We start from the raw sequence: 27,646 nt of genomic DNA, 5'->3' as shown, positions 1-27,646 counted from the left end.
AGGGTTATAATTAAAAGTAAGATTACATTAGCATTAAAATTAAAATAAGTATAATGATTTAAATAATTTTTTAATTCAAATTTATTAACATGAATTTAATAGGTTAGTTTCATTTTTTAAAAAAGAAGGTTTTATTGAAACTCAAACTCGTGTGCTTGTGTTTATCATCATGACATATTAAGCATACAAAATGATGGTTTTAATACTGTGCCAATATTTACATTTAGAACTATGCAATGTTATTTTTAATTTATGGTACTCACCACAATTATTATAAAAATTACTTTTATTTATTAATGGTACATTTTTCGACTCAAAAACTTTAATGAAAATAATTTTAAAGTAGTCAAAGATTATTTTAGATAAAATATTGACAAAAGTACCAAAGTAATTATATCTTTCCTAAAATAATAATTTATTTCCAAGTAAGATTAATAAAATGACCTCCTTTTCTTCTAGAAAGGAGCATTAAAAATTAAACAGTCTTCTGCATTTGGAGTTTTTAGTATGTTTGGTCTAAGTCGCCATAACATCAACTATTTAATTCAAGTAAACCTTTCCAAAGGTGGTACTTAAGCGTTGCAACCACAAAGAAGGAATTGCGCATCGCATCAATTTAATTCAATTCACCATCCCGACCATCAATGCACTTTTTCAACAAAAAGGCGTCAACAAGAATACTAATGAGTTAGGAGTACATGCATGCGCGTCCAACTGACAGATCCACATAAAGATTGTGATTGTGTGTGTACATCAGAAGCACCAAATAGTGTATCAAGTGTGCCTTCGTATAGTTCCTTCGGATCCAGCATCCCGGTTGGACCAACAGTCGCGTCTTGGCCACGCATCGGTTAGGTTTGCGTCTTGGCGGTGTGGTACCCATCCGTACGGCCACAGCGACGACGATTTTACCGCGCTTTTTATTTTCGATTGTTCAGGATTCGGGCCTCAGGGGTGTTCAGTGGTTTGATTTTTGTGACTTGAACTTAGTGACCGACTTTTAACTCCCAATAAGTTTGTAAGTATTTGTGATGCATTAACGGAAAATAAATTATTTTTTTTTTTAATAAAAATATTTTATCTAATTAATGCTAATAATAAATAAAATATTTAAGTCAATAATTTATTTAATTATTTGAAATACGGGGTGTTTCAACTAACTTATTTTTTAGAAGTTTAGATGGAACAGGAAAAGGTATTGATTTTAAATTTTTATAGAAATTATAACTTGACTTAAAATATTCTTTTATTTTATTTATTTTCAACAAAACACATTAAAATTAATTTAGTGTTAAAACTTCAATAACTTTGTTATTTTCAATGCAACACCCTGTACATTTTTGCACTTTTAAAATCTACATTTAATTATAAATAAAATAACTATGTATGTACTATACCTAAACCCAATAGTTTTTGAGTTGTTCATTTTTTTCAAAAAATTTTTGACAAGTTGATGGTTCAACTAAAATATTTGTAAACCAGCCAATTTTGATACTAGAAGGTTCACTTTTGGAATACACGCTAGTCAAGTACCTTTCTATAAGAATCCGTTATTGGTATTCCCAAATTTTATACAGTGTGTTCGTTATATACATATAACCAAATATATTGGCGCCCAAATATATATATTGGCGCCCAACAATTATCATTAATGCTAAATTTTCGATTTTTTCTTAAATCTACAAGTAAAAAACAAAATTTTAATATGTAAAATAATGGTTTTTAATATTTAATATCAATAAAACTCTTAATATAAATATTTAAACCTAATTAAAACATTCGTTGGGCGCCAATATATTACGTTGGGCGCCAATATATTTTGTATCAGTGAACATTTTTTAAAAAAATATTAATAACTCAGAAACTATTGGATTTAGGGATAGGGCATAGTATTGCAATTTAATTTACCATTATATATAGAATTTAAAAATCTAAAAATATACTGACTGTTCCATGAAAAATAACAAAGTAATTGATGTTTAAAAATTCACAAAATTAAACGTAAATAACGAACACTCTGTAAAATATAAATAAATAATAAAGTACCAATAATTGTTTATTAAAGGATGATCACCGGTTAATGTGTATACCAAAAATTAATTTTTCATCATCAAAATTGGTGACTTCACAGACATTTTAATTAAACCACCAGTCTATTGAAATTTATTGAAAAAAAATTAATAACTCAAAAACTATTAAATTTAAGTATATAATATGGTATAGACATTTTATTTGAAATAATATGTGGAATTTAAAAATTTAAAAATATACATAGTGTTCCTTTGAAAATAACAAAATTATTGATGTTTTAACATAAATAAAATTAAATATAAATAACGAACACCCTGTACAAAATGTTAGAGTACTAATAAAGACTTTTTTAAGATGGATCTTGGTTAACATGTTTACCAAAATTGAACTTTCCAGCATCAATATTGGTATACATTTTATTTAGGACAACTCTCTGTCAAAATTTTTGGAAAAAAATTAATAACTCAAAAACTTTTGAGTTTTGATATAGGACATAGTATATTCATTTTATTCGTAATTACATGTAGAATCTAAATATCTAAAAACATACAGTGTGTTCCATTGAATATAACTAAGTTATTGATGTTTTAATGTGCCCAAAATTAAAGGTAAATTTTTAGAAAAAAACATCAATAACTCATAAAATATTAGATTTAGGTATAGGACATGGGATAGCCATTTTATTTGTAATTACATCTAGAATTTAAAAATCGAAATTTATACAGGGTGTTACATTAAAAATAAGAAAGTTGACGTCAGTTTCGGCAAAACCGGAAATGAAATTTTGTTGAAAATGTACTGAAAAGATAGCTTAAGTCAACCTATAACTGGTATAAAAATTTCAAATTAATACCAACTTCCATTCTCCATAAACTTCTAATAAATTAGTTAGATGAATCACCCTGTACAATAAATATTAAGTATTTGAGCGTTTAAAACAACAATTATTAAGAAATTATCTATAGATATAATAGTATATTTTATAATTTTAAGGAAAAAAAATAAATTAAAAGTGAGTCTTGTACGCAATATTATTTAATTAATGTCAGATTAATCTTTATCGTTACAAGTTCAAATAGATTGATTAGTTAATTTACATGTAGTACTCATATTTATATAACATAACATCATTAATTCATCTCTATCAATATTTGAACTGAACTAAAACCGTATTTGTTTTATTGTATCCAACGGTTTCTCTCCAATATATTCGATTACCAATTAAAAATACTTTTTTTATTATTATTTTAATGAATGTGAATAATTATAAATATAACCGTGGATAAAAATGGGAAAAATATAAAACGTATAATTTCAATAAAAAACCATAAATTATCGTCCCTTTTATCCCTTATGGTGCCCACATCTGTCACGTGTATGTGTGTGTGTGAGTGTGTCCAAATCATTAACAACAATGTAAATTGAATGGGCTTAATTATGGTGTGGCATTGTTCCCGCATTGTTGTAATCATACACTAACTGATAATGTAAACGAATTAAAAGGAAAATAAACCTTCGTACATGTTAAATGAGTCGTAAGTCTATTTACAAATCAACTACGAAACGTTCAATTACTCAATTAATATATTAAATTAATTAATAAGAAATTTGGAGCACAACAACTGATCCACCACAGCACAGAATCCAGTTCGTGGGGAATTGACCGGATGCACAAGATAATTTCCACTGCGAAATATCCGGAAGAAGATAAAATTATAAATTTAAATTAAAACTGGGCACATGTACAGACATTTTTTCCATTTCTGGCCCATTATCAATTGATTAATGATTCACTGAGGCGGAATTTTAATTTTACAATCTCCCTTTGTCTCCCTCCCAGTGTGTGTGTGTGTGTGTGTGTAAGTATAAATCGATTTGTTGGTGGATCAATTGATGATTCTTGTCAACTTTTTACTCGTCTCATTTCTAATTGAATAAGCATTAGGGTTAAATCAATGCACAGTCGACGATGATACGGTCATGGGTCAATTGTCTGTAATTAATCAGTTTCTTGTACCTCCCCCCCGTCATTCATCAGAGTCCCAGCATTGTTTTATTGACAAATTTATGCGGCACAAAATTTTAAAAGTAAACACAAAATTAATCGCCCCAAGACGTCTCCGTCTAAATTTAACCCGGAATTCTTTTCCATCTCAAAATAAATCACCGGTTTCCCATCGTGAATGCGGCGCAGGGTGAGACACCCCGACACTATTTGCGGCCGAAACTTTATTATTAGACGCGGGCCCGTCCACTTTCCGTTCCGCTAACGTATGTTATTTTTTTTTTTATTTGTTGATTCTAGGTGGACACTTTATAAAAATGCCGCTCCTGTTTCGGGTGGCGGAGTGTGTGGCGTTTCTGGCCTTCCTGACGGCGGCTAATGCGAATGCCAATAACGGCAGATACGCCAGGAACTATCTGTCGAACAACACGCACTACGATCGGTACGCCAGGAACCACCAGGAACTGCCCCAGAGTCAAAGACCTTTAACACCTGGAGGGTGAGTATTTTATAATATTAAAATACTAAGATGCTGTGAAAAAATATATTAAAATAGACATAAAAAATAGTAATAAACAAAAAATACATATTAAAACTTTAATTTATTAATTATTAATAAATTATTAACATTTGAAATTAAAAGACATTTAGTAAAATTAATTAACAATAAAATTAATTTTAAAATTAATTTATAACACTTAAATTAATAGTATAATTGCTTTAATAATTAAATTTATTAATTATTAATAAATTATTGACATTGTTAATAAATTTAAACATTATTTAATTATGAAAGAAGGAAAAAATAATGAAAAAACATAAAAATATAAATTTTAAGTTAGTTTAAACAATATTTAAAATGGAAACCATGGTAAAAAATATATTTAAACCATAAAGTGGAGTTTAAAATGTGTATAAAATATGAAAGTGAAAAAATTATAAATAAAATATTGTTAATAATGTCAACCAAAATTAAAAACTACTTTATAATATCATTTAAATCAATAATTTAATTAGTAATAATAGTTTAAATAATTTAATTTATTAATTATCAACAAATTATTGACTATCAAAATTAAAAAATTGTTAATAAATTTAATTAGATTCTTATTAATTATAAAAACAAAGAAAACTTATTGGAAAACCATGAAAATATAGATTTTAAGTAATAATTAAAATGAAAAATATATTTAAACAATAAAATGAATTTTACAGCTTATATAAATTAAGAAAGGGAAAAAATATAAAATATTATTAATAATATCAACCAAAATTATAATTATATAATAAAATAATTTATAATAACAGTTAAATTAGTAATTTAATTAATAATAATAGTATAAGTAATTTAATTTATTAATTATTACTTAATTATTGACCTTTAAAATTAAAAAATTGTTAATAAATTTAATTAAATACTTCTTAATTATAAAAGAAAAGTATTGATAAACTATTAAAATATAGATTTTAAGTTAAATTAGATATTAATTAAAATGAAAAATATATTTAAACTGTAAAATGAATTTTAAAACGTATATAAATTAAAAAAGGGAAAAAATATAATTATGTATAAAATATTGTTAACAATATCATCAACAATTAAAAAATAATTTATAAAATCAATTAAATTATTAATTTAATTTATAATAATAGTTTAAGTAATTTAATTTATTAAATATTACTAAATTATTGAACTTAAAAATTAAAAAAATTATTAATAAATATAATTAAATAATTTTTAATTATAAAAACAAAAAAAATATTGAATAACCACGAAAATATTGATTTTAAGTTCGATTAAAAAACAATTAAAATGAAAAATATGATAAAAATATATTAAAAGAATAAAATGAATGAAAAAAAAAATACAATTGTGTATAAAATATTGTTAACAATATCAACCACAATTAAAAATAACTATAATATCACTTAAATTAATAATTTAATTAAAAATAATAGTTTAAGTAATTTAATTTTTTTATTATTACTAAAATATTGACCCTAAAAATTAAAAATATTGTTAATAAATATAATTAAATACTTTTTAATTATAAAAACAAAGAAAAAATATTGAAAAACCACGAAAATATTGATTTTAAGTTAGATTAAAAATCACTTAAAATGGAAAATATGGTAAAAATATATTAAAACAATAAAATGAATGAAAAAAATATTAAATATGAATAAAATATTATAATAATATGAATAAATATTTATAATAATACTTAAATTAATAATTTAATTAATAATATTAGCTTAAGTAATTTGATTTGTTAATTATTAATAAATTATTGACCTTCTAAATTAAAAAAAACTGATAATAAATTTAATTAAACACATTTTAACAATAAAAACAAGGAACAAATATTAAAAATTTATGAAAATATAGATCTTAGGTTAGGTTAGGTTAATAATAATTAAAGTATGAAGTGGTTATTTTGAAAAATAATGGAGAATACTGAAAAATTATGATTTTATTACAAATTTGTATTCAAAAATTATAAAAATCCTTATTAAATTTATCACATTTAACATTTTTTAAATATACAGAGAAAATATTGTAAAATTATAAAATTATAGTTATAAAAAAGTCAATATTATTTTTGTTTTAATTATATTTAAATAGTTTATGTGTTCATTAAATTAATTTTAAAATATATGAATGTACAAATAATTAAAAATGTGGAAATAAAAAATATTAAATATAAAATACAAAAATTATATTATATTATTCATTTTATTTAAATTATGTAAAATAAAATATTGTAATGTAATTAAAATTTAATATAATTAAAAATTATAATTATTTGTAGTTAATTATTTAAATGAAAATTAAAATAATTATAAAATTTTTCAATAAATATGTAACTTGTCAAATTTGAATTTGACTCTGTTAATTGGGGTGAAAAATATTTAATTAAAACAATGAAATCAAATTATATTTGATTAATTAAACGAAAATATTTGTGCACATACAAATTGTTGGCATATTCATTAAAGCAACGTAATTAAATGTACTTCACCGTAGCTAACAAAAAAAAATATTTCACATCCATTGTAAATTTGTTGACTGGACTATAAAACGTTAAAATCAAAATGTACAAAAATGAAATATAACAAATTTCACACAGTGAACAAAATTGCTTTGAACTAAACATGTTGTCCGTGTCATTAATTATTTAAAAAATATTTCGCAGATAAATAAAATGTCGAATGAAAACGAATAATGTTCAATTCATGTGAATAATTTGTGCATCTTAACGTGACAGCCATATATTTTTCTATGTATTTAGGGCATTGACATCATATTTTAAAAATAAAGCCATACGATTAGGTTTACGTATAAATAACACCATAATTCATTTTGGTTAAACCAACACAGACACAGACAATTCGAGGTGCCTCTTTGGTCACATTTTTAAAATGAGGTTAATAACTGCAATATTTTAACAAATTTATTATGTTTGTTGTGTTTTTTCCTTAACGGTTAGGTCAAGTTAAAAAGTTAATAATAGATTATTGTGATTAACAAAACCAAACAAATATTCCAATATATATATATATGTAGGTCAACATTACTTTAATTCATGTGAATAAGTGTTAAGTGCTGTGAGATAACCTTATATCAAATTCTAGATGTAAGAAACGAACTTAAATAGTAACATAAATATTTGCGTAAGTTGCGTAAAGCGGTTTCAATTATTTAATAACAGGTAGGATACATAACTCCACCACAACTAATATTAAATTACATTTACAAACAGAGGATTATAACAAACAGAGTAGTGTTTCAAGCAAATTTATATTACTTCCTAGTGGGAAGTGGATTTACTAAATTAACTTAGCCAAAGTTATCATTTTAAACCGAATTAACCCGTTGGAGAGGTGGTACCAACGAATTGTTTCCTCTCTTCACTTTTTCACTTCTATTAACTGACTGTAGTTGTTAAATTAATTTGATTCTATTAACTAAAACAAGAAAATGTGGCAAAATATTTTGAACAATTATTTAATAACATTTATTAATTTTAATAATTAGAGGAATATATAAATAAATTTATTTATAAATATTGAAATAATAAAAATATAATTAATAACTCATTTAAAAGATTAAACATTTTTTTCAATATTTAGAAGAATATTAATAAATTAATTAAGAAATATAGGACTAATAATAAAAATATTGTTAAAAATCGATTTGAAAAATTAAATAAATTAATTTTATTTAATATTTTTATTCATAAACATTCAAAAATTAATAAATACAAATAGAAAATTCATTGATAAATTTAAATTAATTGGATATAATTACCTAAAATAATAAAATATGGTAAAATATTTTGAATAATTAATAATAAACATTTTCTTTAATAATTAGAAGCATATTAATAAATTAATTAAGAAATATAGGACTAATAATAAAAATATTGTTAAAAATTTATTTGAAAAATTAAATAAATTAATTTTGTTTAATATTTTTATTCATAAACATTCAAAAATTAATAAATACAAATAGAAAATTCATTGATAAACTTAAATTAATTGGATATAATTACCTAAAATAATAAAATATGGTAAAATATTTTGAATAATTAATAATAAACATTTTCTTTAATAATTAGAAGCATATTAATAAATTAATTAAGAAATATAGGACTAATAATAAAAATATTGTTAAAAATTTATTTGAAAAATTAAATAAATTAATTTTGTTTAATATTTTTATTCATAAACATTCAAAAATTAATAAATACAAATAGAAAATTCATTGATAAACTTAAATTAATTGGATATAATTAGCTAAAATAATAAAATGTGGCAAAATATTTTGAATAATTAATAATAAACATTTTTTTCAATAATTAGAAGAATATTAATAAATTAATTACGAAATATAGGACTAATAATAAAAATATTGTTAAAAATCGATTTGAAAAATTGAATAAATTAATTTTATTTAAAATTTTTATTCATAAACATTCAAAAATTAATAAATACAAATAGAAAATTCATTGATAAACTTAAATTAATTGGATATAATTAGCTAAAATAATAAAATATGGCAAAATATTTTGAATAATTAATAATAAACATTTTTTTCAATAATTAGAAGAATATTAATAAATTAATTAAGAAATATAGGACTAATAATAAAAATATTGTTAAAAATTTATTTGAAAAATTAAATAAATTAATTTTGTTTAATATTTTTATTCATAAACATTCAAAAATTAATAAATACAAATAGAAAATTCATTGATAAACTTAAATTAATTGGATATAATTAGCTAAAATAATAAAATGTGGCAAAATATTTTGAATAATTAATAATAAACATTTTTTTCAATAATTAGAAGAATATTAATAAATTAATTAAGTAACATGGAAATAATAATAAAAATATTTTGAATAATTTCTTACAAATATTTTTTTCAATAATTTAATAATTAGAAGTATATTAATAAATTAATTTATTAATATAGGATTAATAATAAAAATATTGTTAAAGATTAAATAAATTAATTTTATTTAATATGTTTGTTCATATTCACACAAAAATAAATTGAATATTTTTATTCAATAACTAATTTTTTTGTATAAATTATATATATTAAATTAATTCATTAAAATAATAAAACAAACAATAATCATATAAATATATTTGCTTTCCATAAATAAAAGTACACAAATTAATTAAAAATTTAATTAACTTTGTAGTTTAATATTAATATTATATATTAAAGTTTAATTAAAATGAGAACATTAATTAAAATTAACTCCCCCCTACTTACATAAATAAATTTTATGTGATTGCAACCACAAATTAATAAATATTACATAAAACAACAAAGTTTTTTGTTCATTTTAAGAACGGATCAATTTTATTGGTTAATTAACAAAACGTAGTCAAACACAGGTAATAAAATAATCTGTGGATCAAAGCGGGCTTTTAATAAATCGTGGGCCATTCATTAATCATTTAAAAGGCGACCAGTACTGACCAGTATTGACATCACAGATCACACATGGAATTTTATCTCGGAACGTTGAAAAGAGCCAGTTACACATGTAACCCGGGAAATAAAAAAAATGCGTAAGCGTAATCACAGTCAAGGTTATTAATATTTCTTTGTTGCAATCGTTCCAGTGATAACGTATCGTCAAGGACGCGATGGAATTTTGAACGTTCCTATTTGCCAGCAATTAATACATTTCATTAAATTCACAATTCATTCATTTTTTTCGTGTTTACGAAAATATTAAATAGAATTCGTTTATTTAATCTCTCAAATCTTTCAATAAATTAGTTACAATATTTTTATCATTAGTCACATATTACGTAATTAATTTATTTATATTCTTCTAATTATTGAACATTTTAGTAATTTGGCTAATTTTTGAATGTTTTTTAAATAAAATGATTTATTTAATTTTTCAAATAAATTTTTAACAATATTTCTTAATTATTTTTTAATATTCTTATAATTATAGAAAAAAGTATTTTCTATTTAAATTTATTAATTTTTGTATGTTTATGGACATAAATATTAAATAAAATTAATTTATTTACTTTTTCAAATGAATTTTTAACAATATTTTTATTATTAGTTCTATATTTATTAATTATTTTTTTAATATTCTTCTAAATATTGAAAAAAAAATGTTTATAATTATTTATTCAAAATATATTGCCATATTTTATTGTGTTAGTTAGTTATATCCAATTAATTTAAATTTCTTCAAGAATTTTCTACTTCAAATTAATAATTTTTGAATGTTTTTGGACAAATATATTAATTTATTTAATTTTTCAAATAAATTTTTAACAATATTTTTATTATTAGTTCTATATTTCTTAATTAATTTATTAATATTCTTCTAATTATTGAAAAAAAATGTTCATAATTATTTATTCAAAATATTTTGCCATATTTTATTATTTTAGCTAATTATATCCAATTAATTTAAATTTATCCAATTATTTTCTATTTGAATTTATTAATTTTAGTATGTTCATGAAAAAAAAAAACATTAAATAAAATTAATTTATTTAATTTTTTAAATAAATTTTTAACAATATTTTTATAATTAGTTCTATATTTCTTAATTAATTTATTAATATTTTTCAAATTATTGAAAAAATATGTTTATAATTAATTATTCAAAATATTTTGCCATATTTTATTATTTTATCTAATTATATCCAATTAATTTAAATTTATTGAATTATTTTCTCTTTGAATTTATTAATTTTTGTAAGTTTATGAACAAAAATATTAAATAAAATTAATTTATTTAATTTTTCAAATGAATTCTTAACAATGTTTTTATTATTGGTTCTATTTTTCTTAATTAATTTATTAATATTCTTCAAATTATTGAAAAAATATGTTTATAATTAATTATTCAAAATATTTTGCCATATTTTATTATTTTATCTAATTATATCCAATTAATTTAAATTTATTGAAGTATTTTCTATTTAAATTTATTAATTTTTGTATGTTTATAGACAAAAATATTAAATAAAATTAATTTATTTACTTTTTCAAATGAATTTTTAACAATATTTTTATTATTATTGAAAAAAAAATGTTCATAAATAATTATTCAAAATGTTTTGCCATATTTTATTATTTTAGATAATTGTATGTAATTAGTTTAAATTTATCGAGTTATTTTCAATTTAATAACTAATTATGGAAAGAAAATAATTAATTTTTGATAATATTTTTATTATTTAAATTTTAATATTAAATAAATTTAACAAAATTTATACAAATAATTATTTACAACTTTTTACTACATTTTAAATATAAATTATATTTATGTTAATTTAATTTTTGGTATATTAATTAATAACATTATTAGTTCTTTAATTATTTCAATTATAAATAGTTATTTATAATATTTTTCTAATACATGTTAATTATTTCCGATATTTTTACTATTTTAACTATTATTTCCTTCAATGTTTTGAATGTAAGACATAAGATGATTATTTGATTGTAATGTTTAACCCCCACAATTTGATTGTTCCCACAATTTGAGCCGTGTTGTGTCGTAAACATCGAAACGCAGTTAGAACAATACAGATATTGATTACAATTCTACATACTACATATTAGTTACTTCCAACATTTACATATGAAACGGAACGAAAGTCTTAAGCCACACAATCAAATGTTCTTAAGGTATTTATGTTAATAACAATTCGACATGCCTACATACAAGTGTAGTACAATAAATAAAAGTGTTTCTTTTTATTGTGCAACTATGTAATTCTAAGTTAGTTGTAACATGTATTCTTCTCCTCCGGGATTCTTTTCTAATTAAATGGCATTTAGCAACACAATTAATTATACGGTGATGTCTCAATTAAACAATTACAATTATCATTTTGTTTTGATGCATTTCCATCGCATTTTATTTAAAAACCCGGGCGAATAACTGACAGCGATCGTTGACTTTCTCATTGAACACTTAGCATCGGCCACTCATGCTCTTAATTAACTCTTAGCGGCAATTAGCGTTTAACTTGTTTCAATAACCATTATTTATGGAACTTGGGGGCTTATGTTCCAAATGCATGTGTACGCGTATTCATTATGCGTCCCATACATACATGAACCTACAGTTTTTTGCATAATACACATTCGCCTGTTTCATTTCACACGACCTATACAATATTCATTGAAGTATCCATATTTAACCTACACCACATTCGTACAACGTAGCTGACGTGATTGGCTATTTATTAACATTATTAATAATAGTTAAGTAAGTATTTTTTGACAACATGATTAATTTTACTTAAATCACAACTCACCCAATTATTCACGCATTTGAATAAAATCTAATAATAAATAATCCGTACTCAGTTAGCGTGTGATTTATGATATTTTAAACGTGGGTCATTAAATCGTTATTTGTGCGTCGTTTACGATGATCCGAAAGGAAGTGAGTAAAACTGCTTGTGAATGAAAATCCTTTGTTGATCGTTAAGTAATGGCCGCGAATTTTAATGAATTATCCATTAGGTGATGCATTTACACGTTCCAGATGCACGGGACGCAGTTATTTATTATTTAATCGCATTTAATGTACCAAAACTAAAATTTAATGTACCAAAACTTTCATAAATTAATTCAACGTTTGAATTAAATTAGATTTGTTGGATTCAAAAACATATTATTGTAATAAACTACAAATGCAACAACAATGAAACAACATTACAACACAAAATTTAATCCACTAATTAATTCAATTAGATTAACTGAAGATAAGTTGGGTTATGTCACGATAAACTAACCTCACTTTAAGAAAAACTCAAATTTATTGTACCAAACGTCACAAACTATTTCAATACTTAGATTAAATTAAATTAACTTAGGTTAAATGGGGTAATGTTAGGATAAACTAACCTCACTTTAAAAAAGCAATATATTTTTTAAGTTATAATATCTCAACATTCTCAGTGAATAAATACCAACTTGATACATTAATTTAAATATTAAATTTTGTCAACTAAATTTAAATTTATTGTACCAAACGTCACGAACTATTTCAATACTTTGATTAAATTAAATTAACTTAAGTTAAGTTGGGTTATGTTAGGATAAACTAACCACACTTTAAAAAAGCAATATATTTTTTAAGTTATAATATCTCAACATTCTCAGTAAATAAATACCAACTTGATACATTAATTTAAATATTAAATTTTGTCAACTAAATTTAAATTTATTGTACCAAACGTCACAAACTATTTCAATACTTTGATTAAATTAAATTAACTTAGGTTAAGTTGGGTTACGTTAGGATAAACTAACCACACTTTAAAAAAGCAATATATTTTTTAAGTTATAATATCTCAACATTCTCAGTAAATAAATACCAACTTGATACATTAATTTAAATATTAAATTTTGTCAACTAAATTTAAATTTATTGTACCAAACGTCACGAACTATTTCAATACTTTGATTAAATTAAATTAACTTAAGTTAAGTTGGGTTATGTTAGGATAAACTAACCACACTTTAAAAAAGCAATATATTTTTTAAGTTATAATATCTCAACATTCTCAGTAAATAAATACCAACTAGATACATTAATTTAAATATTAAATTTTATCAACTAAATTTAAATTTATTGTACCAAACGTCACAAACTATTTCAATACTTAGATTAAATTAAATTAACTTAGGTTAAGTTGGGTTATGTTAGGATAAACTAACCTCACTTTAAAAAAGCAATATCTTTTTTATGTTATAATCTCTTAACATTCTCAGTGATTAAATACCAACATGATACATTAATTTAAATATTAAATTTTATCAACTAAACTCAAATTTATTGTACCAAACGTCACAAACTATTTCAATACTTTGATTAAATTAAATTAAATTAGGTTAAGTTGGGTTACGTTAGGATAAACTAACCACACTTTAAAAAAGCAATATATTTTTTGTTATAATATCTCAACATTCTCAGTGAATAAATACCAACTTGATACATTAATTTAAATATTAAATTTTGTCAACTAAATTTAAATTTATTGTACCAAACGTCACAAACTATTTCAATACTTTGATTAAATTAAATTAACTTAGGTTAAGTTGGGTTACGTTAGGATAAACTAACCACACTTTAAAAAAGCAATATATTTTTTAAGTTATAATCTCTTAACATTCTCAGTGATTAAATACCAACATGATACATTAATTTAAATATTAAATTTTATCAACTAAACTCAAATTTATTGCACCAAACGTCACAAACTATTTCAATACTTTGATTAAATTATATTAACTTAGGTTAAATTGGGTTATGTTAGGATAAACTAACCTCACTTTAAAAAAGCAATATATTTTTTAAGTTATAATATCTCAACATTCTCAGTGAATAAATACCAACTTGATACATTAATTTAAATATTAAATTTTATCAACTAAACTCAAATTTATTGTACCAAACGTCACAAACTATTTCAATACTTTGATTAAATTAAATTAACTTAAGTTAAGTTGGGTTATGTTAGGATAAACTAACCTCACTTTAAAAAAGCAATATATTTTTTAAGTTATAATATCTCAACATTCTCAGTAAATAAATACCAACTTGATACATTAATTTAAATATTAAATTTTATCAACTAAATTTAAATTTATTGTACCAAACGTCACAAACTATTTCAATACTTTGATTAAATTAAATTAAATTAGGTTAAGTTGGGTTACGTTAGGATAAACTAACCACACTTTAAAAAAGCAATATATTTTTTATGTTATAATCTCTTAACATTCTCAGTGATTAAATACCAACATGATACTTTAAATATTAAATTTTATCAACTAAACTCAAATTTATTGTACCAAACGTCACAAACTATTTCAATACTTTGATTAAATAAAATTAAATTAGGTTAAGTTGGGTTACGTTAGTATAAACTAACCACACTTTAAAAAAGCAATATATTTTTTGTTATAATATCTCAACATTCTCAGTGAATAAATACCAACTTGATACATTAATTTAAATATTAAATTTTATCAACTAAACTCAAATTTATTGTACCAAACGTCACAAACTATTTCAATACTTTGATTAAATTATATTAACTTAGGTTAAGTTGGGTTATGTTAGGATAAACTAACCTCACTTTAAAAAAGCAATATATTTTTTAAGTTATAATATCTCAACATTCTCAGTGAATAAATACCAACTTGATACATTAATTTAAATATTAAATTTTATCAACTAAACTCAAATTTATTGTACCAAATGTCACAAACTATTTCAATACTTTGATTAAATTAAATTAACTTAAGTTAAGTTGGGTTATGTTAGGATAAACTAACCTCACTTTAAAAAAGCAATATATTTTTTAAGTTATAATCTCTTAACATTCTCAGTGATTAAATACCAACATGATACATTAATTTAAATATTAAATTTTATCAATTAAACTCAAATTTATTGTACCAAACGTCACAAACTATTTCAATACTTTGATTAAATTAAATTAAATTAGGTTAAGTTGGGTTACGTTAGGATAAACTAACCACACTTTAAAAAAGCAATATATTTTTTAAGTTATAATATCTCAACATTCTCAGTAAATAAATACCAACTTGATACATTAATTTAAATATTAAATTTTATCAACTAAACTCAAATTTATTGCACCAAACGTCACAAACTATTTCAATACTTTGATTAAATTAAATTAAATTAGGTTAAGTTGGGTTACGTTAGGATAAACTAACCACACTTTAAAAAAGCAATATATTTTTTAAGTTATAATATCTCAACATTCTCAGTAAATAAATACCAACTTGATACATTAATTTAAATATTAAATTTTGTCAACTAAATTTAAATTTATTGTACCAAACGTCACAAACTATTTCAATACTTTGATTAAATTATATTAACTTAGGTTAAGTTGGGTTATGTTAGGATAAACTAACCTCACTTTAAAAAAGCAATATATTTTTTAAGTTATAATCTCTCAACATTCTCAGTGAATAAATATTGATACATTAATTTAAATATAAAATTGTATCAATTAAACACAAATTTATTGTACCAAACATACCCAAACTAATTCAATACTTATATTATCTTAGAATATCTTAGGTTAGATTATGTTGGGATGAACTAACCTCAATCTCAATCAGCTTTTCAACATTTTTAAACGAAATTTTCATAAACTAACTTCGAAAAAGTCTATTTTTTAGTGAATTCCAAACTTTTGAATAGTTAAATGAAGGCTTCAAACACAAATAAAAACAAAAACTTAAAATAGATATTAAAATCAAATACCTATTATGTTACATTATTAAACATAAACCGATTATAAGCCTGAAATCGTTGTTAATGCAACAACCATTACTAGTACATGTACTCTCATGTAACAAATTAGTTGGAGAGTTTTTAGATCCAAAAACCGGCATTGTACGTACCTCCGGAAAATTAACGCGGTTTGCCGAATTAAACGAATTTAAATCAGGCCGATTCACCTTGTTACAAAATATGGTTGCGCTTGGCTCGTCCAAAACATGAAGTGCTGGATTAATCAACGGTTTTTTTCATGGGGGGATTTAATTAAGCTTTGCCGAAAGGGGCTTCATCATCAATTTCATACACGTTGTGAAATTATATTTGATTTTAATTCCGCCTTATTTGTTTTGACATTAATAGTTTTGTTGGTTCTTTTGACTTGACTAAAATATCAGTCCAGTCAGTTCAGTGATATTCGATCAAATCAAATCAAATTATAAATAGTGTGGTGACATCAGAAGAGGCATAATGATTATTGAATCATGAATATTTAATGACAATGGTAATAGTAATAATATGTGTGTGTGTGTATGTGTGTGAAAGTACAGTTGTTGTTACAAATGGTCGTAAATATCTCGACGTAAAATTCAAATAGTTGCAAGTTCGTTATTGAGTATCTGAGCACCTAAGTATAGGAAGGAGAGTTCGAATCGAGAATGGGCAACTAATGCCCGACGACGATAATAACACTGCACCAACCGGCAAAGGTTAGAACGCTCCGGGGTTAAGCAAATATTTGTTTTGCATTTTCCAGATATGCAACACAGGTTCGTAAGCTTAGATAAAGCATCCACATAATTAGGAGACGCTCGGTATGCCTGAGTGACAGGTTATCATTAGTAATTTATCGGGAAGAATGAGCATTTTATTCGACGATCGACTGACGTACCTATCTTCGAGGAAATAACGATGCGAAACTAAATTTATCTTTACCTGACCGCACTATTATGTTCTCTATGGACGATCTGATTGAAATGTATTGTGTCAATCAACCAACAAACAGGAACAGCTTCACAACAGATTATCTACTTTCTTTACTAAAATCCTCTTGATACCTACTTAATTATACTTTCATTAACTTTTTAATTAAAAATGCTTCCTAACACGTAGTCCAAGAGTTTTATTACATCCTAATCTATCACTAGGTTTAAGTTTAATGTATGTCATTCGTAATCATCAACAGAAAAACATCAATCATTATTAACTGAAATATCAATTAGTTCCACTAGATTATCTATAATCGAAAACTCCATTGTTTTATCTCAAATATCATCCAGTTGAAGGAGATATGATTAATAATCGACAACTTATTTATTTTTACAAAAATGTCACTTAAAATTTTAGTCCACAGATGAGTAATTTCATTTAAAATCGATTAACAATCAGTTTGAGGAGTTTAAACTTGAATAATTTAACCTAAACATCACTCACTTTAATGTGATATAATTGCCTCATTCTTAATAAATAGCTAACTTATTTATTTTATCTGAGATGTTGAAATTTGAGGAGTTTATCATTCAACTCACTCATCATCGACAATGAAATAATATTTGGTTTTAAATTAATTAATTAATTAATTAATTAATCCTGAAAAAAACTAATTCTAATATATTGATCAAGATTGTAATCAGTTTGAGGAGTTTACTCATAATCGATGACATGATTATTTTAACCGGAATATCGTTCAATTTAAGGCGACATGAATGGTCCTATTCGTAATAGATGACTCGTTTATTTTAACTGAAATATTAGTCCATTTGAGGAGTTTATGAATAAACTCACTCATACTCGACACCTCTTTTATTTTAACTAAAATATTATTTGGTTTTAAACTGTTAGGAATGAATTAATCCTAAAACAATAAATCTAATATATTAATCAAGATTTTAATCAGTTTGAGGAGTTTACTCATAATCCGTAACTTGATTATTTTAACCGGAATATCATTCAGCTTAAGGCGACATGAATGGTCCCATTCGTAATAGATAACTCGTTTATTTTAACTAAAATATTAGTCCATTTGAGGAGTTTATAAATAAACTCACTCATACTCGACACCCCTTTTATTTTAACTAAAATATTATTTGGTTTTAAACTATTAGGAATGAATTAATCCTGAAACTATAATTCTAATATATTAATCAAGATTTTAATCAGTTTGAGGAGTTTAGTCATAATCGATGAGTTGATTATTTTAACCGGAATATCATTCAGCTTAAGGCGACATGAATGGTCCCATTCGTAATAGATAACTCGTTTATTTTAACTAAAATATTAGTCCATTTGAGGAGTTTATGAATAAACTCACTCATACTCGACATCCCGTTTATTTTAAATAAATATTATTTGGTTTTAAACTGTTAGGAATGAATTAATCCTGAAACAATAATTCTAATATATTAATCAAGATTTTAATCAGTTTGAGGAGTTTACTCATAATCCGTAACTTGATTATTTTAACCGGAATATCATTCAGTTTAAGGCGACATGAATGGTCCCATTCGTAATAGATGACTCGTTTATTTTAACTAAAATATTAGTCCATTTGAGGAGTTTATGAATAAACTCACTCATACTCGACACCTCTTTTATTTTAACTAAAATATTATTTGGTTTTAAACTGTTAGGAATGAATTAATCCTAAAACAATAAATCTAATATATTAATCAAGATTTTAATCAGTTTGAGGAGTTTACTCATAATCCGTAACTTGATTATTTTAACCGGAATATCATTCAGCTTAAGGCGACATGAATGGTCCCATTCGTAATAGATGACTCGTTTATTTTAACTAAAATATTAGTCCATTTGAGGAGTTTATAAATAAACTCACTCATACTCGACACCCCTTTTATTTTAACTAAAATATTATTTGGTTTTAAACTGTTAGGAATGAATTAATCCTGAAACAATAATTCTAATATATTAATCAAGATTTTAATCAGTTTGAGGAGTTTACTCATAATCCGTAACTTGATTATTTTAACCGGAATATCATTCAGCTTAAGGCGACATGAATGGTCCCATTCGTAATATATAACTCGTTTATTTTAACTAAAATATTAGTCCATTTGAGGAGTTTATGAATAAACTCACTCATACTCGACAACCCTTTTATTTTAACTAAAATATTATTTGGTTTTAAACTGTTAGGAATGAATTAATCCTGAAACAATAATTTTAATATATTAATCAAGATTTTAATCAGTTTGAGGAGTTTACTCATAATCCGTAACTTGATTATTTTAACCGGAATATCATTCAGCTTAAGGCGACATGAATGGTCCCATTCGTAATAGATAACTCGTTTATTTTAACTAAAATATTAGTCCATTTGAGGAGTTTATGAATAAACTCACTCATACTCGACACCCCTTTTATTTTAACTAAAATATTATTTGGTTTTAAACTGTTAGGAATGAATTAATCCTGAAACAATAATTCTAATATATTAATCAAGATTTTAATCAGTTTGAGGAGTTTACTCATAATCCGTAACTTGATTATTTTAACCGGAATATCATTCAGCTTAAGGCGACATGAATGGTCCCATTCGTAATAGATAACTCGTTTATTTTAACTGAAATATTAGTCCATTTGAGGAGTTTATGAATCAATTTACTCATAATCGATAATATATTTAATTAAGCAGAAATATTACTCAGTTTTAAATGAATGAATTAACGATTATATTAATGAAAATGTTAATCAGTTTGAGAGTACATATTTATACATAACCAACAATGAATGAATAATTTCATTCATAACTCATATCTTGCTTTTTTTGTCCGGAAGTTCGGTTTGAAATTATCGATAACTAAATGTCTTTAACCGAAATTATTTCAGTTGGAAACGACTATTCAAACAATATTTGAACTACACAAACTGATAATGGGAGATCATCAATCATTAAAACAGCACATTGCGTCATAAAATGGCGTTCACTTTCTAAAATTGAGCCTCAAAAATTAGTTAACGCATTGTTGTTGCGCGATAATATACGAACACACGAGCGGGAGGCCTTTTATAACATTCGAGTTAGCATTGTTGCGTGCAAATTTCCCTATAAAATATGTTTGCGCACAGTCCACGCATCAGCACAACGGACATTTAAATGCAAACATGAAAATTCACCGGCTAATGTAAATCGTTGTAATTTATGATACGAAAAGTTACATCGGCTACGTGGCGAAATGACCCACAAATTTGTTCATTTACGATTAGATTTATAACTTTTGACAATGCCAACAACAACAACACTACACACTATATTTTGGGACGGCACAAAAATATTACCAGTGTGATTCATTTACGTATCAATTTGTGATTTTGAACTAATAAATCAACACTCTACAATAGTTTATTGAGCAGGTCTTGTTGAAGTTGCCAATTTGTGTACTTTATACCATATTTATTCTAATATCTGCTTTTGCCTTCAGTAAAGGAGGTGTAAAGTTGCCAAAACTGTCATAGCTCATAACTAACTCCTTATCCATCAAATTTGGTGCACCAATGAGTGTCACAACTCTCAGGAGAAGACTGAAGAAAAAAGAGATGGTCTAAAGGAAAGTGGTAGCTAGAAGAAACGAAGGCTTTCTAAAACCAGTGTGAAATTTTGTTTAAAATAGGTTGAGGTACTTTATGGAACAAGATCAGCCAAAAATTGGATGGTTCGATGAGTCTAATTATCTAGAATATGCTTTTTAAAGACTTTAACTGTTTGGAACAAATGGTGTAGCTCCAAATTGGTGAGGAATATCTTCCAGAATGTGCTTTACCCTCTGTGAAGTAAGAACAGATGAAGAAACAAAAGTGTACATAGCTATTGGAAGTCAATTAACTCAAATCTATGATAATAGAGATAGGTTAGATACTTCATGGAACAAGATCAGTTAAAAATTGGATGGTTTGATGAGTCTAATTATCTAGAATATGCTTTTTAAAGACTTAAACTGTTTGGAACAACTGGTGTAGCTCCAAATTGGTGAGGAATATCTTCCAGAATGTGCTTTACCCTCTGTGAAGTAAGAACAGATGAAGAAACTAAAGTGTACATAGCTATTGGAAGTCAATTAACTCAAATCTATGATAATAGAGATAAGTTAGGTTCTTCATGGATCAAGATCAGCCAAAAATTGTATAGTTTGATGAGTCTAATTATCTAGAATATGCTTTTTAAAGACTTGAACTATTTGGAACAATTGGTGTATCTCCAAATTGGTGAGGAATATCTTCCAGAATGTGCTTTACCCTCTGTGAAGTAAGAACAGATGAAGAAACAAAAGTATACATAGCTATTGGAAGTCAATTAACTCAAATCTATGATAACAGAGATACGTTAGGTACTTCATGGAACAAGATCAGCCAAAAATTGGATGGTTTGATGAGTCTAATTATCTAGAATATGCTTTTTAAAGACTTTCACTGTTTGGAACAACTGGTGTAACTCCAAATTGGTGAGGAATATCTTCCAGAATGTGCTTTCTCCTTTGTGAAGTAAGAATAGATGAAGAAACAAAAGTGTACATAGCTATTGGAAGCCAATTAACTCAAATCTATGATAACAGAGACCTGTAAAAACTAAAATTACAAAATAATGCTTCATGTCGTGCCTCAGCAGTAAACACTAATGGAAGATTTAAGAAGAATCAAAATAAGTTGATAGAATAGCCCTTTCAATAGCCAAATCTCAATCCAATTGACCATATGTGATGTCACCTAAGAAGAAATATACAGAGGAACATCTTAAAGTCGAAGGTAGATCTAAAAATTACTCTGGATAAGGAATATCCACTGACCAATGTCTTGATAACAGTAAGAAAGTCAAAAAAAGGAACTAAAATTATATAAATAATATCTTAAAGAGACACTTTTGACTTTGCTTTATGTGAAAGTATATTATTAACTATTTACTGTGTGAGATATTAAACATTATTTCAAAAGTTACAATGTCTATTGTACTTTTAAGGGCAAAATAGTAAGTTAGGTTAGGTTAGGTTAAGTTAGATTAAGAACATTTAAGAGCAAAATACTGTCGTGTTCCAATTAGAAACGTTGTTTATCTTTACAAATAATATCTCAAACACTTAATAGTGACTAAACAACATTTAAATAAATTACCCTTAACCAATTTCTTTGAGATAAATACAAAATTTACTTTAATCAATATAAAATTTCCTTAAAGAAGGTATTTATGGAGTAACCCAAACTTTTAGCCTTATTTTATGTAAAAATATATTACAAATTAATTAATATTGTTATTTATCAATAGTTTGTGAAAAACTAAACATTATTAACAAGTTACAATATGCATTTAATTACTTTTAAAAGCAAAGTAGTAATTTCTCAATAGTAAATAAATTAGGTTAGGTTAGGTTAAAAGCTATTTAGAACAAAGTAATAATTTCTGAATAATAGTTAGCTTAAAATAGACTAATCTAGTCTACAAACATACCTAATAAATAAGGTTAGAAGCTTTTGTAAATAGTAGTTAAGTTAGGTTAGGTTAGGGTAAATAGTAGTACAAATTTCTATAAAATAAGTTTCAAATTTACATTAATCAATGTAAAACTTAAAGTATCCTTAATCAAAGTAGTAATATCTTTATAGTAATTAAGTTAGGTTAGGTTAGCTCAAGTTAGGTTAAGAGCTTTTGTCAATAGTGGTTAAGTTAGGTTAAATTAGGTTAGATTAAGCAAAATAGGTAGGTTAGGTTAAATAGTGGTAGCAATTCCCCTAAGATAAGTTAAAAATTTACATTAACTAATGTAAAACTTAATGAAGCCTTGTTCAGTGTGTAAACGAGGCGGAACAAGCAATCATTTTTGATCCCACTGCCAACTAAACGCGGTAAACCAACGTTTATTGTGTATAAAACAAGGGTGAGGACGGTTTCGACCAAAACAGATGTGTCCAGTGATAAAGAGATTCATGGACTCCTGCGGTAATATAATGAGCTGTCGATGTGCAAGGCCTTTCTTGCACTACAACAACACATGTTCCATAATTTAGTCATGGACTCAAAAATGATTTTCCCTTTCTTTATTAGACGATGTTTTTTGTGTTTGAAGGCACAGAAATGAAAATATAAATATTTTTAGACTTTGTTCCACATTCATCAGTTTTTCATTACAGATATCTTAATATTAATTAACGGTGAAACTAATCGTTAATGATTGGAGCAACAGCACGTAGCTTTTTCAATTATCCACACCTAAATTTATCAAAGCTTTGACCTAGTTTAAGTTATTAAATTAAAGTACTTATTTTAAAAATAGTGTTTACGTAAATAATAAAAATACACGTTTGCAATCGTAGAAAATAAAAAAATTACGCGTGCTGTTCACGTTTATTTTTAAAACTAAACTCGCGGATATTATTCAAGAGATGCGACGAGTAATTTTTCATAATTTGTTTAATATCAACACCATTTCGGCCCAAACTGCGAATGATAACAGGATGAATGGGTTGCATCACGCCCACCTAACCTAACAATGAGGTCAAGTTGAAATGACACTTTTGATTGTTCTGTTTGGCGACAAGCGACGTTTTTTTTGTGCGGGGAAACGTTCTTAATTGTTCGGGGCTTTTAAAATTTCTAACAATAAATGTAATTAATGTTGGGGTTTGAGTGTCATCAGCTGCAAACCTGTAGTAAACTTAAAAAAAAGAAAAAATATGAAATTCTGACAAATATAAAATTTACTCAAATTAAATGAATGTTGGTATTACTTAACATAAACTAACCTTTCCAAAGTTGGTATTACATAACCTAATCTAACCTAATTTCTCAATTTTATAATTACCAACTGAACTTTGAAATTACTAACTGAGTGAAATAGTTGAAAAAAACATTGAATTTTCTTTCCAAAGTTGGTATTACTTAACCAATCTAACATAATTTCCCAATTTCATAATTACCAACTTAAAACAATAATTAAGAGGCACTTCACACACATAATAACAAAAATATTTAGTATATTGTTATAAACTAAAAAAGGAAATGAAGTAATGAAAACTTTTATAAAATAAATTAAAATCGGATGAAGTAACAACAGTACGTAAATAAAATATTTAAAATTGTGTAAATAATAAAATTTATCATTTCCTCTCGTCAAAAGAAATGGGTAATTTAAAATTAAGTTTGCTTTAACTCTTTGTCTCATAGTTGATGTTTGATATTAAATAAAAACTGGGTAATTAAAAATAATAAATGAAAACATTGGAAAAAGAATTCATTAGTATTTATTTACTTAATTAAATATTATCAAGTGATTGAAATATTTAAAAAGCCTTAATTAACACTGAAATTTATTGCCAAGGTTGGTAACACTTAACCTAACCTAATTTTAAAATTACCAACTGTGAGAAATATTTGAAAAAACACTAATTAATATTGAATTTAGTTTTAGATTTTTAGATTCCTTTCTTTAGATTCTTTAGATTCTTTAGATTCTTTAGATTCTTTAGATTCTTTAGATTCTTTAGATTCTTTAGATTCTTTAGATTCTTTAGATTCTTTAGATTCTTTAGATTCTTTAGATTCTTTAGATTCTTTAGATTCTTTAGATTCTATAGATTCTATAGATTCTTTAGATTCTTTAGATTCTTTAGATTCTTTAGATTCTTTAGATTCTTTAGATTCTTTAGATTCTTTAGATTCTTTAGATTCTTTAGATTCTTTAGATTCTTTAGATTCTTTAGATTCTTTAGATTCTTTAGATTCTTTAGATTCTTTAGATTCTTTAGATTCTTTAGATTCTTTAGATTCTTTAGATTCTTTAGATTCTTTAGATTCTTTAGATTCTTTAGATTCTTTAGATTCTTTAGATTCTTTAGATTCTTTAGATTCTTTAGATTCTTTAGATTCTTTAGATTCTTTAGATTCTTTAGATTCTTTAGATTCTTTAGATTCTTTAGATTCTTTAGATTCTTTAGATTCTTTAGATTCTTTAGATTCTTTAGATTCTTTAGATTCTTTAGATTCTTTAGATTCTTTAGATTCTTTAGATTCTTTAGATTCTTTAGATTCTTTAGATTCTTTAGATTCTTTAGATTCTTTAGATTCTTTAGATTCTTTAGATTCTTTAGATTCTTTAGATTCTTTAGATTCTTTAGATTCTTTAGATTCTTTAGATTCTTTAGATTCTTTAGATTCTTTAGATTCTTTAGATTCTTTAGATTCTTTAGATTCTTTAGATTCTTTAGATTCTTTAGATTCTTTAGATTTTTTAAATTCTATAGATTTTTTAGGTATTACATAACCTAATATAACTAATTTCTCAATTTTATAATTACCAACTTAAAACAATAATTATGAGGAGGGTAATTCAAAAATAAATTTACTTCACACTTAAAACATAATAACAAAAATATTTAGTATACTGTTATGAACTAAAAAAGGAAAATAAGTAATGAAAATAAATTAAAATCGAATGAAGCAACAACATTACGTTAATAAAATATTCAGAATTGTGTAAATAATAAAATTTATCATTTCCTCTGGTGAAAAATATAAAATTTGCATTGATGTGAAAGTTAAACATTTTAATAACACAACAAAACATAAATAAATTTATAAATATTGAAGACAAATCAAACTAAAGTCAGCAGAGCATTTTATCTAATTTGTTCCATGGTAAATAACTATTACTAGAACAAAACATTTTAGTGCAGTAAATACGTAAATTATGTACATTATCAACGTACATTGTGTTGCGTATTACATTATTGATCATTGTTAAAGCGTGAAAATAAATTTCGATGTTCGAATTGAATTGTAATCAAAATTTATCATAATCTAACCGGAAATTTGCAAATAGGTCAAAATGGAAAGATTGTTTCATTAACCCGGATTCGTACATTAAATGCAGGCAGTAGTAAATTAAATGGTCTGGAACATTAAACGACACATCAACAAAATATTTATCCCGATTGTTTATAACTAATTCCATTATATCACATTATTTATTATAATATAATATTTTATGTGGGCTGTGGTACAATTAATTACTTATTAAAAAACCATTAACAATTAACCCAATTTACTTTAATATTTAGAAGTGCATACGAATTAAATTAAACTGCAATGCAGCAGATAATATTTATTGGGCTTTCGTGGGACTTAATTGAAGCTGACTTGTATCTGTTATTTAAAACTTAATTCTTGATTTATTGATCTATTTACTAACTTTTTGCCTCGTTATAAATAGATAGATGTAGTCCTGAAAATTGTCTGAAAAGGTGGAAACTTTGTCTGTTATAATTGGTATCGGATTTAAGCGATAAACAGAGTATTGAATTCACGCCAATTTTTCACGTGAACGTCAATGATTGACAGTATTAATAAATCGGCTCGAATGGGGTCTTTGACAGTTTGGATATCAATTTTAATGAGTTTCAATGGTCAGTACGCCGTCAGCCGAAGATAAAATCAGTAACGTGAGCCACATTTGATTAGTTCATTCCCCGAGACGATTCTATTACCTGTTAACTTATATTTTACCATCCTCAATTAAAATTACATAATATAAAAGTTGTAAGAAAATTAAATGGACACCAACGAAGCTCTCAATAATTGAGGACCAAATTGTCTGTGAGAAATTCGACGTCGAGTAAAGTCATAAAGTGAAACGGGACAATTTTATCATCCGCTGATACCAAACTTTATTAAATAAGTCCGGCTTTATGTAACAATTAGTCGAGAGAGCGGCTTCATAAAAATAAAAACCTTTTCGAATAAGAGTCGATACGGATACCGTA

The 27,646-nt window shown here is 24.5% G+C and overlaps 1 protein-coding gene across 1 annotated transcript in view; it reads left to right on the top strand.

The window, feature by feature from the left end:
• Window positions 1-840: 840 nt before the first annotated feature.
• LOC109603124 (fibrillin-2-like) overlaps window positions 841-27,646 on the top strand; it is a 45,880-nt gene continuing 19,074 nt past the window's right edge. Inside the window, exons 1-2 of the mRNA XM_049964473.1 lie at window positions 841-1,018; window positions 4,337-4,535. Of these exons, the coding sequence (XP_049820430.1) occupies window positions 4,354-4,535 (182 nt within the window). The 5' untranslated portion in view covers window positions 841-1,018; window positions 4,337-4,353. The remainder of the gene's footprint in view (window positions 1,019-4,336; window positions 4,536-27,646) is intronic.

This window comes from Aethina tumida, chromosome 3 (assembly GCF_024364675.1).
Source record: "Aethina tumida isolate Nest 87 chromosome 3, icAetTumi1.1, whole genome shotgun sequence".
NCBI classification, from domain to species: Eukaryota; Metazoa; Arthropoda; class Insecta; order Coleoptera; family Nitidulidae; genus Aethina; species Aethina tumida.
The sequence above is the reverse complement of the archived record's forward strand: the minus strand, read 5'-3'. Positions and strand labels throughout refer to the sequence as shown.